Genomic DNA, 14,843 nt, shown 5'->3' with positions numbered 1-14,843 from the left:
GTGAACAAGTGCTTGAGGGGGTTCTGTTCCTTGAAGGGAGAAGGATCAGGAGCTTCCTGCCGGGGTGTGAGCATGAGGAGGGGCAGGTGGAGGTGTTTCAAGCTTCCCAGGTGCTGTGTACACCCAACTGCTCATTTAAAAATAAGGTGCATGGCAACCTTTGGATTAGAAGCTCCTCTGAGCAGGGATTGGGTTTCTTACAGTCCCTAGGTCTGTGAAAAGGGGCTCTTGGCACTACTGCGATATCAATAATTACAAGTTCCATGTCCATGCTTTCGGAGAGGGCTGAGTTGTTCTCCAGCAAGGGCTCCTTCTCTGAGGGGGTTTGGTGGTGGTGGGGCAGTCCCTTGGAGATGCATCAGCCTGAATCATAGACGTTTGGGATGGAAAAGATCTGCTGAGGCAAGTCCAGCCCATGCCGGCGTGTCCCCTGCAGCCTGTTCTCCAGGCTTTGTCTCACCTAGTGTCCCAAGCGCCGGGGCCTCCTTTGGAAGATGACACAGGCATGGTTCATGCTGCTGGGGTTGCTTCCTACGATTTGGTCTAGTCTGAATTGTCTGAAGCATGAACAGGACATGCCTCTTCCCACTGAGTCTGGCTTTTCTCCGAGAGGAGCTGGTATGGAAGTAACTTTAAGCTATTCCTCTCTACCTTCTGCCCACCCAGGCTTGGGGTGAGAGGGAGGGAGGCTGGATGTTGCTGGGTGTTGGAGAAAAGGAACACGTAGGTGAGGTGTTGGTGCAGACCACGGCGCCCTCCTGGCTCCAAAGTGGTGATATTCGGCTTGAACAGTGCCTGATATCTCCTGGCTCTCCTATTTGCCCTTAAAGGCTGCTCTGCTTTTTCTGCTGTAGGTGGGAGGAAGTCACCCTGAAGACGGACTGTCCAGCAACCCGAGCATGCTCCACAACCATGTTACGCTTCCATCGCAGCCCAGCTCGCTCCCCGATCTCAGCAGGCAGCAAGACACGTACAGCGGTAAGGTGGTGCCTCCCCCAAGTCTTGCCCACTTCTTCGCTGGCTGGTTGACCCTGGCCCATCGGGAGTAAGACGACCCCAAGACCTGGCTCTATGAAAAGCATGAGCCCAGTGGAGAAAACAGTGCGAGAGAGGTTCCCAGCCGCATGGCATGCGTATGGGCTAGAGCGGGGAGCGTGTGCTGTGTGTGAGCCTTTGGGCCAGCACCGCCCTGGAGGCAGGGAATACTGCAGTTCTCACGTGGGCAATGTCCGGTGACTTTCCATGGTACGTTCTTCAAGGGTCTTCAACACAGCTTCTAAACCTGCACATGCAGCCTAGGACCTGCACTCAGCTGCAAATCGCTCTTCGAGCCCTGCCTGGTTTGTAGTTGCAGTTGAGTTCTGACGCTGGAGGGTGTTTTGGGCAGGGTGGGCGTTACACTCTGCTGTGTCCCCAGAAGCTTGTCTTAGGATACGTGGACAGTACCAGCGAGGGGTGTGATTTCCCCTGCTCACGCACACATTCTCGCACCATCTGCCATCAAGACAGTGCACGTGTAAATAGCTGCAGAAGCCTGGGCAGTGGTGACAGAGACCCAGCTGATTGCATACCTGCTGGTTCTGCTGCGCACGGTGCTGCAGCTGGGCTATTTATACTTGCAGGAGCTCACCGAGAACTGGCGCTAGTGTGTGTCGCGGGGGATCGGACTGCTAGCGCATGGTGTAGACGTAGCCATTTGAGATAAAGCCTGGCCTTGGCAAACCCACCCACCCTCTGTTCCGTGCACCGTCAGTGCTGAGTGCAGAACGAGTCTGTCGGTGGCGTCTGTGCCTTGACTGATGTTCACCTCGTGGCCCAGCTGCTTACGGCGAGCTGTGTGGATGGAGGCGTTGAGAAACGTGCAGTCTTGGGCACTTCGCCTGCGAGGAGAGGTCTAAATCCCAGCTGGGCCAGCTCCAGCCCTCTCTTCTTCCCAGGCTGATTGACTGAGTTCTGTGCAGTTTTTGGAGTGAGGGTCTCTCAGATGAGAGCGTAACTGGCAAGGCCCTGCCTCCTCTGCATGGGTCCAGACACCCAGTAGCGCTTTATCCTGGGGTTGGTGCAACCCCCAGCATCCTCTCTCAGTAGCTGGTTGCCTACCCTTCTCCCCAAAGATGGTGGTTTGCACGGCTGTGTGTGTTTAGGATATGAAGGATCCTGTGCAAATATACTAGAATTATCCAGCCTATTCATAAGTGTCAGAGGAGACAGAGATGTGTCTGGAGCCCGTCACCTTAGCCGCAGTTGCAGCGAGGAGCTTTCCCTCTGACCTATCCTGCCCCAATCGGATCTCGATCAAATGGCCATGTGCTGCTTTGATGCCATTGCAGGCTTGACGGGGCTGGGCAGAGCCAGTGTCTCCTCGGGAACCAGTGAAATAAAGCGGGAAGAGAAGGAGGATGAGGAGAACACGTCGGTGGCCGATAACTCAGAAGAGGAGAAGAAGGAAATGAAGCCGTCACGGAACAGAACAAGGTGCTCTTTGAACAGGTCTCTCCCTTCATTTATTCTGTTACTGGAGGGGGTGCTGTTGGGACAGGAGGGAAGGCTGGGGTGGGGAGGGGGAGGCTGTGTGTGTGTGTGTGTCCTGTTGACCTCCCTGCTGATAAGAACATGCTCGCTAGCTGGATCCAGGGATGCTGTGCCAGGGCCCTGCCAAGCCTCAGGCTCCTGCGCGGAGACCAGCACTGCCCCAAGCTACCCCTGCTTCCCATGGGGGAGGAGTCTGAGGCCACCTCTTAGGATTTACGACACTTTGGGAGGAGGAATGGCAGTGCTGGGCCCATCCTCCTGCGTCTTCTCCAGCCCTGGTAATGCCCCACCCGCCCACCTTTGCAGGAATCCCTAGTGAGCAAGAAACAGGCCAAGCGCTGGAGATCAAAGCAGGCTGCAGCCCAGCTGCCTGGGTGGTCTTGGACATTAGTCAGGGCTGTGCTGGAAACGGCCGACTGCTCAGCTGGCCGCAGACAGACCCATCGCTAGTTTGTCCGCAGCAGGTGTTGGAACCTGAGTGGTCTCTTCACTACACGCGTCTGGGCTGCATGGATTCTCTGTCATGCGGCCAGTTATGTGGGAATAGCCCGACTGAATCAGACTGGGGCCCATCTAACCTGGTATCCTGTCTCCAACACTGGCCAGCTCCAGCTGCTTCAGAGAGCCCAGCAACGGGCAGTACTGTGATAACCTGCCTGGAGGGGAAATTCCCTCCCCACCTCTGTCAGTCAGTGGCTGGTTCACGCCCTGAAGCCTTCCCCAAACTCTGTATTTTTAATCTTTGCTCTGCATGCTGACATTACCTGTGTGTGTCCGTTCCTGTTTCTGGCTATGCTTAGATCGTGCGACAGTGAGTTCCAGGGGTTAATTGCACTGCTCTGTTCTGTTCCTGGGAACCATTCCCCTTTATTGGTTTTAAATGGCATCCTTTCTGTGTAATGGAGTCCAAGGGCAAATGGGAGCACGGGGATGCTGTGTGCCAGGGCTGGAAAGGTTCTAATGCTGGCAGGAGACGCAGGGTGCTGCTCCCGCTCTGTAGCAGCGGGGCGGGGGTGGGGTTCCTGGATACATTCCCTTCGGCGCGGAGGTAATCATGTTGCTGCAGATGTGTTTTGTTGTGAGTTGACCAGTGCTGAGCGTGCACACGAATGTCCCTGTCTCATTCTTATTTCAAACCATTAGTCAAGATGAGGATGAGGAGGACGATCTTCTTCCCCCAGAGCAAAAAGCCGAGAGGGAGAAAGAGAGGAGGGTCGCCAATAATGCCCGTGAGCGTCTGCGGGTCCGTGACATCAACGAGGCCTTTAAAGAGCTCGGACGCATGTGCCAACTCCACCTTAACAGCGAAAAACCGCAGACCAAACTGCTAATCCTACACCAGGCCGTATCAGTCATACTGAACCTGGAGCAACAAGTTAGAGGTCAGTGAGGCTCCCAGAGTGGTGATATTTTACGTATCTGATCGGCACGGGGCTGTCTGTCTGTCTCCCCTGTGCCGTGGTGCTGCGCTGTTCTCCTTCCCACAGTGCCACCTTGGGCTCTCAAGGCCCTTTAAAGTGTCTCTTTTTAATTTATTTATTTAATTTTGTTTTCTCTTTTGCATCCCTGCTGTGCTCTCGGGTTTTGTTTTTAAAGCCATTGCACGTGCTGCATGTTGTTCGTTTGGATGCGCAGGGGTAGCTTCCCTTCATGGAAACCCATGTGCAACTCTTAGCACTGCCCTAATGTCTCTAGGGCGCTGCCCTAGCTTATAACAGAGTGAGGTTTCCCTGCCGCTGGGCCATAAAGAAAGGCATGCATGAGAATGAAAAAACAGAAGGTGACAGTATATCCAGGGGCTGCTTCCTTCCCAAGGGCAGCAGTACTGTGCCCGTCTTTTCTCCCTCTTTGCAGCAGCTATAGGAAATTCCCTTCCTCCTCCTCTCCCCCCCCTCAATCCCAGAGTGGGGATTTCTGCTCTCCTCCGGTTGATGCTGTAATAGGCAGCTCGGCTAGGTAGCTGCTGATGCACCGGGGGGGAGCTGGGAGGAATTGCAGGCAGGGTTAGGTGCAGCTGTGTCTGGGAGGAGGTGTGAGGCACTCCAGTGGGAGGCACTGGTGTTCAGAGTTGTGAGCGGAGAGGCAGAACTGGCCAGTGGGTGGAGAGCTCAGAGGAGGGGCAAGCCCTCCATACTTGGACGTCTTGCGTCTCCGAGCCTGCTGTCTGTGAGCAGTTGGATTCTAACTGTCTGTGGGTCTGATGGTCCTGGGGAGCTCTCTGCCATTAGCAGCACCTCTTTAACCGACTCTAGTGGGGAGACAGAGACTGGTTTGGTCCTGAAGCCATTCTCCCTGCCAGGGCAGGAGAGCTTTACCGGCCTGTCTAGTTCAGCTTATGCCTACTGTAGGGGTTTCCCCCAGGGATGATTTTCCCAGGCTAAGTGGATCTCTGGGTGCAGTCACTCCAGCCAGAGGGGAAGCTGTCGGTTTTTTTTATTATTATTATTATTTTATTTCCTGCTCTGAGTAGCAAGGGGTTTTTGCTGCTTTGTCTGTAACACTTGCCGTGCATGCTCCCTACTAACTTCCACCCCCAGTCGCCATTGTTGCAGAAGCGTCTGTGGCCAGTTAACCCCTTTCCTTCCTGCAGAGCCTGTGGTCCTATGAATCCATGGTTTGTGCCTGGCTCCTCTCCCCCCTGCTGGCCTCTGCTGTTTCACTGTGACGCTGTTGGAGTCCTTTTGTGCCTCTCTTCAGTTTGTAATTTTTTGCCTTTCATAACGTGTATTTTTTCCTGTCTCCCTTCCCCCCCACCCTTCCTTTTATTATTTTTTTTTGTTCTGTTCTTTCCAATCTCCTACAGACAGTCCCCAGCCGTGACCTCTCGGTGGTCCCACTCTCTACCTTGTACTTGCTGCTTGCTGATCGAGACGGCGGGTGGGGAGGACGGGCGGGAGAGAGTTGGCACCGTGTTCACTTTGGTCTCCTCACGCTTGTCCTTTTTTAAAGCCTTTCTCAGAGGTGGAAGCCCCCGCCTCCTCCATTGCCAGCGAATACCCATGCAGTGAGCTAGGGCGCTGGTCCCCCAACGCCTTCGTTCTCTGGGCTGCGTCCCAGGAGAGAGGGGCCCCATCTCTCCTGAATGCCCTGCCATGCACTTCCCAGACCGGTCCCTTCTGAGGGATGCCATGATGGCAGGTGGCTCCGAGCCCTGCTTGTGACGGGGCCTCTGACAATAGTCAGGTTGCAATATTTCGATGAAAAGGAATGCAGCAGTAGTTTAGAGGCAGCGTAGGTGTCACTGTGGCTAGAGCTGTGCTATGAAACGGCCGGGCAATGCAGATCTGTGCAGTGCATTGGCCTGGCCCCAGCTTAGTGGGCTCCATGAAGGGGGCTAGGTACCCAGTGCTCCGTTCCCAGTATGGGACTGAATGCAGCTTGGTCATGCTCACCTGATAGCATCCAGCAGCACTTGTCTCTAGCAAGCAGAGCGCTCATGGGTAGAGGGGCAGGAGATGGCAGACGGATGCAGCTCTATTGAAGGCAAAATGCAGAAGGCTTTGCCCGTGTAGGAGTCCCTGCTGGGCAGGGGGCTGCTGAGCTGGACACTGGTGATAGGTATGACTGCGAGGCTCTCTGTGAGCAGCGAGAGTCGTTACTAGGTTCTGCCTAGCGTCAAGGAGATGCTCGTGTCTTTAGCCGGCTGAGAATCCAGGTGACAAGTATTCTCCAAGGCCCTGGCACTCTCCCAGCAGTGAATTTCCTGGCACACTGATCCTGAAAGCCTGGTTCGTGGGGCTGGAGGGTCTGAATGAGCCGGGATAGTCAGGAGTGGGACTAAGCACTGGTCCCGTCTGTTCAGTCCCCGTGCACCGCCGTACGCAGCTGCTACCCTCTCCTGGCTGACGGGCTAATCCCGTCCGGCTCCTCTGGGGCTGAAGGCAAAAGCCAGACTCCAGTTTGAGGCCTTGACCCCAGGACAGACTTCAGGCAGTTGTTCTTTCCTGTGAGAATTTTGCTCTGGGGGAGAAGATCGTCCCTGCATCCAAGGGGGGGAGGCAGAGGGGAAAGGCGCTGCAGATGAAACCAAGCTCGTCAGGTGCTGCCAGCATGTCTCTGCGTTGCAGGCCACCCCCCCCAGGCCAAGACCTGTCGGCTTCTTGCTCTGTCAGGACGCTGCCAGAGTAGCAAAAACAATGAGATGCCCCATGGAGCCTCCTCACTCAGCTTGCAAGGGGCGAGGACACCATGAGCTCATGACCCTGGTTTTAAAGTAGTCAGTCGCTCCTTAACACTGACTTAAATTCTCAAATTTCCAAGCTGTCTGCCTGATTCAGTGGGTAGAGCAAGATCTGGGTTTGGTTCCTGCCTCTGCCACTAACCATGGCAAAGTAATTCCTTCTGTGTGCCCCCATTTCCCCACCTGTAAGATGGGTGTCGGGCTGACCGACCAATCAGGGCTGCGATATCTAGTTGAAAATTTTCCATCAAAGCTGCTTTTGACGGAAGATTGAGCTTTCGACTAGACTAAACTTTTCACGTTAGGTGCCTGCTATCCACTGAAAACTGAGGTTTCTTCGGAAAAACTGAAAAGCAAAACGTTTTTTTAGCTGAAAACCCAAAACGTCTGGTTTTCGACTGAAAATGTCCACGCGCAGTCAGCGTCTTCCCCGTGCGTGCGCGGACTCGCCCAGAGGAGGAGCGCGGGGTGAGCACGCGAACCTGAGGGCCCCTAAGGCCGTGTCGCATGTCTCGCCTCCTGCCCTCCCTTTCCGCCTGTCGGCCCCCGCGCCGGCCCGCTAGACCTGCGCAGAGAGGTTGGCCTGGTGCTGGCAGCACCTTAGCTTGGCTCTCTGAGACTAGGAACCCGCACGCCGGGGTTCCTGTGAAAATTGGGGGAGTTCCTTTCTCGGTTGTCAATTGGCTCCCGCAATGCGAGGTTGACTGAGCTTTTTGCAGTGGACCCTAGTGTCGCTACCAGCACGGCAACTGACCGGCCCCCGTCGCTTACACCCTCCCTGACTAATCCCTGTGGTGCTGTGAACCCAGCAGTACAGACGAGGCCCTGTCACTGGAGGACAAAGATCTGAGGGACCGGGAGAGGAGAATGGCCAATAACGCCAGGGAAAGGGTGCGTGTACGGGACATTAACGAGGCCTTTAAAGAGCTGGGACGCATGTGTCAGATGCACTTAAAAACGGACAAAGCACAGACCAAACTGATCATCCTACAGCAAGCGGTGCAGGTCATTCTGGGCTTGGAGCAGCAAGTACGAGGTATGGTAACAGGTGACAGATGCATTTTTGGGACCTTTCTCTTCCCATCCGTTTCTGTGTGCCTGTCTCTGGATATGTATTTATAACGGAAGCTTTTGTTGCAACTTCGAATGTTTGCCATTCCAGTGGGGAGCTGCAGTGGAAAGCACTTAGGCTGAGATTTCCAAGGCCTCATCTATGGGATCTGAACACGCAATATGTGGAAATAAGGCATCCGGAGTCCACGTGGAGGCTTAGGAAAACTCAATCTTAAATGTCTTCAGCCCACCATCTCTGACCGTCTTTTTTTTTTAAACCAGTATGCATTAAATTGGCCCGATATTCCTGCAGGGGAAAGAAGTTTTGCTCTGGCAGGGGGTCCAGTGAGGTAACTGCTGCTGTTACGTGGAGCAGAAGGGTACAAAAGAGCTTGCACTGGGGTTACTTCCTTGTGCATTCCACTGCTTCTCTCTTGGGACTCCGGGGTTTTTTTTTCGGATGCTGTTGCTCCATGATGCTGTGGCATGAATTGAGTTTTTTCCCCACCCTTCCCCCTTGCTCTTTTTGGCATAGAGCGCAATCTGAACCCTAAAGCAGCCTGTTTGAAGCGTCGGGAAGAGGAGAAAGTGTCCGGAGTAGTAGGAGATCCCCAGATGACACTTTCAGCTTCACACCCTGGTCTAGGAGATGGTCACAACCCTGTTGGACACATGTGAAGGTATCGTCCTCTGCCCGTCGGGTCCCAGCACTCGGCTGTGTACGTGTCTCTGAAATCTGTGCCAGGCTCAGTGCAGATCATTATTTAACAGCTTGGCTTTCATCACTCACTGAAATTCGCAGCAACCAATGGAGCAAACTAAAATGCATGATTCTGGCCCCTAAGAGCTAGCCCTTTAACTCTGTCCATCACCTCCTGTCTGAAAATACTGCAGTAAAGTTAGAGATCTCCTTTAATTGGTCTTTGTCAATGACACATATGGAAACATCTAATTCCTTCAGATACTGACTAGGTTATTCTCTATCCCCACCCCTCCACAACACCCCTAGGGACAGTGTAATATCTAACTGAATTCTATTTGTGTGCATAAAGAGCATCCCCGTACAAACGGTCTCTCTCTGTGTCAGGAACCTGAAGGCATGCTAAAGCCATGTGTGCTCCAAGAGCCTGTGCCCTGTTAGGAGCAGCAGAGCTGCCTTGGTGAGCAAGGCAAAGTATTTTCAGACTGTGTTATAGGCCTGGACGCTTCACTCAGTCCCTCCCTTTGGAAATATAATTCCCCCCACCCCCTGCTTACAGAAACGTGTCGTCCCTGTATCCTCCTGCGTGTGCAGGCCATATTTAAAATCTGCTCGCTGTGACGGGGGATTTAAAAATAAAACAGTTTCCTATCCTCAGTGCAGACTCCAAGCAATGAGCTAGCACTGATGTTGCAGCAAAGCCACGTAGCACTAAGTCCTCCCTGCTGAGGTTGCAGGCAGTATAGACCCTGGAGACCACAGCACAAGCCTGGCAGCTGATGGCCCAGTGCGACTGTAATTTATCAGCTATTAAGAGGAGCTTGAGCAGTCCTGCTCATCACCCCGTGTGCTCCCCACCTCCCCTCGGAAGGTGCATCCTGAGTGGTGGCTGAGGCAAGTCCCTGGGGAAAAGACCAAACTGAAATTCTGATTCCATTTAACTGGGGCTGTAACAGTTTCTGGCCTGGCCCCATAGCCGTTTAAATGGTAGAAGTACGTGTTGAGGGGAGGGAGAGCTCAGTGGTTTGAGCATTGGCCTGCTAAACCCAGGGTTGTGAGCTCAATCCTTGAGGGGGCCATTTAGGGATCTGGGGCAAAAATTGGGGATTGGTCCTGCTTTGAGCAGGGGGTTGGAGTAGATGACCTCCTGAGGTCCCTTCCAACCCTGATATTCTAGGATTCTTTGATGTATAAAGCCTTAGAGTTTAGGCACACTTAATAATGTCGTTCATCCCTCCGCACGCACTCGCTCCAGATGTGGTAAAGGCAGCTTTACAGTTTATATGGCCCTGATCTTCAGCAAAGGACACAGGCACGTGCCTGGCCGTAATCACACGAAAGAGATGCTCACCCAGCCACAGACAAATCTTAATGGTGGCTCTGTATCATCAGAGCACTAGTGTGGACAGGAAACACTGTCGTTAGCTAGGTACAATGAGCAGTTCCATTCGCGGCTGTCACTCAGCTGCCGTGCTGGGTGGGGGATAAGTGCAAGTGGAATAGGACAGCTCACGTGCCCGCTGATTCTGTTTGCAGTGCAGTTGTAGCTCTGTTTCAGAGGAGCAGCCGTTAGTCTGTAGCCGCAAAAAGAACAGAAGGACTTGTGGCACCTTAGAGACGAACCAATTTATTGGAGCATGAGCTTTCGTGAGCTACAGCTCGCTTCATCGGATGCGTCCAGTGGAAAATGCAGTGAGGAGATTTATGTAGACACAAGCACAGTGAGAAGTTGGTCCAATAAAAGATGATATGCTCACTTGGGTTTTCCTCTTTTTTCTTTTTCTTTTTTTTTTTTTTTTTTACTTTTGTTTCTCTTTATTTGTAGATCCTTTTTATTCCCCGGATACAGAGATGGGTAGGAAGCAGACCCTCGGTGTGACCTGCAACCTTCTTGAACCATAAACTTTAGTACTGCTAATACTGACACAGGAGAGAGGAGCCTGGCATGCTTTACGGGGGGGCGTTCAAAAAAGAAACAAACACTTGGTCAAAAACAAAACAAAAAATTGCCTTAAGTATAAAGTGTGGAGCCGTCAATACATATCACTCAGTTAACGGGGGGAGCATCCTGTTCTCTTGGCTTGTTCTCAAGCAGCCAGCAGCAAAATTGTGCCTAAGCTTAATATTTTTTTCTTTTTTTTTTTTCTTTTTTTTTTTTTTTTTACAAAGGACGTTAGTTACGAGGTTTTTTAGGTAGAGCAGCGTAGCAGTGGCCGCTTGGGTTTTTTTAGCTTCTTTTGCATATGTTTTGTAAGCAAAAAAAAAAAAATTTTTTTTGTATTAAAAAAAAAAAGTCTTGTACCCCCTCTCCCCCCCTGCTTTTCTGCTGCTGTTTCTATAGTTGATGTTGCATCTTTAGGATCAACCAGAATATTAAAATTGTATTAAAAGAGACTGGATATAAAGAGAGAGAGAAATTCTCCGATTCGGCTCTGAAAGCCACTAAATGCGAATGTAGCCACGGGGGGGGATATTGCTCCTTGCCTGGCTTGTACCTTCCATTGTAAAAACTCACATGCTGAATTTGTCATCTCTGCTTCGGCCACTTTTCATTGGGGAAAAGGCTGTTAAACGACAAAGCAAGTTACGGCAGCTTACATCAGTGGGTCTCTGGTTTCTCGCAGCCTCGGTAACCAGGAACCACCTTGGGTGGGGGTGGGGGGGTGTCTCTGCAAATTGCTTTTCATTCGCAGGGGGTCCCTGGAGATTTGGGCTCCTTCGTGGGAGGTGAGAGTGAGAAGCGAAGAGGCAAAGAGCACAGCTGTCTTCTGGAGCTTCCCCGCTAAAGCAGGACGTGTGGCTATGGTCGGCAGAAAAAGCTGCCGAGAGAGAATGGACCCGGGGGAAAAGGGGAAACCGGGGTATTGGTAAGTGAAGAAGCGGCACCCCATGTACAGGAGAACCCGGGGACACCTCGTTCCCATGCAGCTGAGCAATCACCCGCCACCAGAGCCACCTCCGTGGGAGGAGAGAGATGCCGAACAAAGAGAGGAGACAGAACAAAGATGGAGAGCAGGACTGAGAATAGGCAGAACAAAGACACCAAGGAAACAAGGCAAAGAGAACAAAGAACTGAGTGTGGCACAAAAGCCAGGGTGGCTGGGCTGGAGGCTGCGGAGCCCCCCGGCATGGCATTGGCTGTGCCCCCCAGTAAACCTCAACCTAGGTTCTGGGTAGAGAACAGAGCGAGCTGGAGCATGGGCGTGTGAGACTCCCTCACAGCACCCCTGGGAAAGCAGCGATTCTCCAGCCCATCTAGACGGAGCGTTTCCGTGGGGAGGCAGCTCCTGTCACTTCGTATTTGGAACTGGCAACTTGAAAGAGCCACAGGCAGCTGCAGCAGGGTTATTCTCCCCCCCTCCCTGTTTAACCTGTGTCAAAACCAGCTGCTGGCTTATCTCCAAAGCACCCTCAGAAGCGACTTTCTCAGCAGTCGGCTCTTCTGTCTGCCACTTCGCCGCCGGCCCCGGCTGGACAAAACCACTTTCCTGTGGGTGTGGATTTAGCCTTTGGAGGCAAAGGGATGCTGCTCCTTTTCCATACTGAGCACAGAGAGGAAAGCACGCAGGTTTTCCCCCTCCTAGCAAGACCTTGGTGGCATCCCGTGATGCTGGGCAGCAAAGAAACAGTCCCCCACTGCAGCAGCTTTACTTTCCCTTCGAGGACATCCTGGCTTTCTGGGGTTGCTTGGCTGTTTGCTCTGCTGTGCCAGGACCCGGACCCCTCAATGCAGATGCTAGAGCCCTTGGCAGGCAAGATGCCCCATTGCATTCTGGGAGGACGAATGAAGTGACGTGCTTAGCGTGGGCCGTATCGGCAGGCCCTGGCTCCGTGGAGCAGAGCTGACCCAGAGCTGATGGGGCTGAGCTGGGCTGGAATTAGAACGGCTCCAAGTGCTTCAGATTTGTGACCCCACCCCACCCCCAATAAAATGTGGGAAGTTGTCCCCATATTTTCCCCTCCAAAAGCAGGTCTGAAATTCTTTATGACCAACCCTGCCCAGCTCTGCCGCCAGCCTGGTCTGGCTCAGCTCTTGTGGGTCCGCCTGGCCTAGTGCCTGCAGTGGGGAAAGAGGCGTTAAACCTGCTTGTTAATGCCGCCTGGCCCTGCTGTGTGTGAATCTCCATCTCCTTGGCTGGGCGGACGAGGCATCTGTCTCCTGAGTTTCTGAGGTAGCAGGGTGGCTTGGCTTGTTGGAGCACTACATGGTTTATCATTCAGCTTCCTGTGAGGACAGAGGCTAGGAAAGCAGGTGCAGGGCTGTTTCACCAGGTCCTTTCTCTTCCTCCTCTTTCTCTTCACTTCTATAATTCTGTGGAACTGGTGCTACTCTATGGTCAGTCTAGGGTGTCCCCTCTGAAGGAAGGAGGAGGGTTGGTGGGTGGGATTGGATATCTTGGCACATCCTCGTCACCGTGGGCATTGACTTAAGCTTCTGGCTTTCCTCTCTTCTGACACCTGCCCTGGCCTCGTGCTCCAGCAAATATCACTGCCTCATGTCACGCCTCCCCCCTCTCCCCCAACGGTCTAGGGAGTGCTCAGCACCTCTGGAAGTCAGCCGCTTGGCTTCCAGGACTGTCTCATTCTGTGGTGCTGCCCAAGATTTAATTCTGGAGTCGGTCACAAATTTGGCAACAGGGTGAGATGATTTCTTCCTGCCCACCCCCTTGCGTTGGGCATCCAGAACATCTGACTCCAGGCCCCCCACCCCTTCCTGATTCCCCTGCAACCATGACGCTCCAGGGGCTTTCTGCAGAGGACGGTGCTGCCTGATGGCAACTCTAGGATGTTGCCATAAGCAACTCTAGGATGCAACCATAGGGCTGCAGCCACATTCTGTGCAGGCTCTAGCCTCACTCCATGCTAAAGTAACCGTGTTCATGCAGCCCCTGCAGTGCTGGAAGGTGGCTGCTGCTTGCTTATGTGGACGGGATTAAAATTGAGAGCACACCCAGTAGGGGAAGCCTGTTTCAGCCTGTGTAACTACTAGGGTTAAAATACTGTTCCTTCCCCGGGGCCTTCTGCCTGCACCAGCGAGAGGAGAGAAATTCAAAGGAGAAATGGGGTGAATCTTGGCTAACCCCCCAGTGTCAGGTGTTTTGTGGGGTGGGGGAGACAGTAAGTCAGTCTGCAGTGTTTGATCCTGCTCTTTGTATCGCTCACAAGAGGCTACACTGCCCATAAAGAATTTCTGTGCTGCCCATCTCAAAATCTGTGCCACTCACTGAATCCTTCCAGTGTTGCTGAGGGAATTGGGCCCTGTCCTCTCACAGACCACAGCCAGAGTTTTATAAAAGGTCTTAGTTTGGCTGCACCTTGGCCGTAGCCCTGTCCCCACTGCCAGCCTCCACCCTCCTTAGCTGCAGCGTTACTCCCCCTCCCCAGAAGGCTGGAGTGGTGCAGGAGCCCTCTCCCAATCCACACCTGGCCATTGCGGCTCAGCAGGGTTACGGGGGCCCTCTGCTGTCTAAAGCTAATGTAGCGAAGCCTGGACTCGCCACAGCCTGCCCCTTCCCTGGAGCTGGGGAAAGTTTAGGAAACTTAAAAATTGCTTTTTTTTTTTCCCAACCAGAAACCCAAAATTTGAAAAATGTTTGTTTGGTTTTTGATTTAAATGAAAAAATTGTTTTCAATTTTAAAAACCCCAGAAAATTTCAACCAAAATGAGAATTTTCTGTGAAAATTTACGTTTTGGCCAAAAAAGTTTGGACTCTTTCCCCACCTCCCTTCTCCCCCAAGTTCTATGTAATACTCTGGGGAGATCTCTAACAAGGCTCTCCCAGCTCCCTGTGAATTGTTCAGCATGACTTGTATTTGCCAACTGTCAAAGGAGCCTTAGACACTTCTTCCATTCCTGTTAGTGGGTGGGGAGTGGCTAAATCCCCTAGACCACTTTGCAGATTTTAACCTCTGTATCTAGGGGGGTTAAAACCCCAGTCTGGGCTTTGGAGAATGTAACACTGGATGAAGATCTGGCAGCTGGTCTTTGCCCCGTGTATGCTCTGAAATGAGAAAAGTTGCTCACTACATCCAGAGTTTTATAAAGGATCTTAATTTGGCCCCACCTTGGCCGTCCCAGTGAGAGGAATTTGGGAGCCCCATGTTCTGCCTAGAAGCAATCCTGTTGGCAGAAATCAACATCCACATAGCAGCATTGGGTGCCTGTGGATAGCCGAGAGTTTGCAGAGTGAGAGCAGATGGCCACTACATGCACATCATGCTTGCTATATGCCTGATGTTTTCACTTGCCCACTCTTGTCTCTGCATCTGTGCAAAGGAGGAGAAAGTGGGAGTTCCATAGCCGCTGAGATGTAAAGTTCTGGGAGATGTGGGTTGTCATCAGAAGTCAGCTGGTTCTTGAAGGGATGCACTCTGGCA

General features: G+C 52.6%; 1 protein-coding gene across 8 annotated transcripts in view; it reads left to right on the top strand.

Annotated features, from left to right (window-relative positions):
* The window catches only part of TCF3 (transcription factor 3), a 120,749-nt gene extending 109,756 nt beyond the window's left edge, over positions 1-10,993 (top strand). For 3 of the 8 annotated variants that reach the window (XM_048831020.2, XM_048831017.2, XM_048831018.2), the window contains exons 16-20: positions 855-978; positions 2,331-2,490; positions 3,676-3,914; positions 8,301-8,445; positions 10,291-10,993. In XM_048831020.2, the coding sequence (XP_048686977.1) occupies positions 855-978; positions 2,331-2,490; positions 3,676-3,914; positions 8,301-8,443 (666 nt within the window). In that variant the 3' untranslated portion in view covers positions 8,444-8,445; positions 10,291-10,993. Of the gene's footprint in view, positions 1-854; positions 979-2,330; positions 2,491-3,675; positions 3,915-7,521; positions 7,749-8,300; positions 8,446-10,290 lie in introns of all 8 variants that reach the window. The other 5 variants (XM_048831026.2, XM_048831025.2, XM_048831024.2 and 2 more) reach the window with 5 other exon arrangements.
* The last annotated feature ends 3,850 nt before the right edge of the window (positions 10,994-14,843 follow it).

Source organism: Caretta caretta, chromosome 25 (assembly GCF_965140235.1).
Source record: "Caretta caretta isolate rCarCar2 chromosome 25, rCarCar1.hap1, whole genome shotgun sequence".
NCBI lineage: Eukaryota > Metazoa > Chordata > Testudines > Cheloniidae > Caretta > Caretta caretta.
Note: the sequence above shows the minus strand (reverse complement) of the source record. Positions and strands in the feature narration are given on the sequence as shown.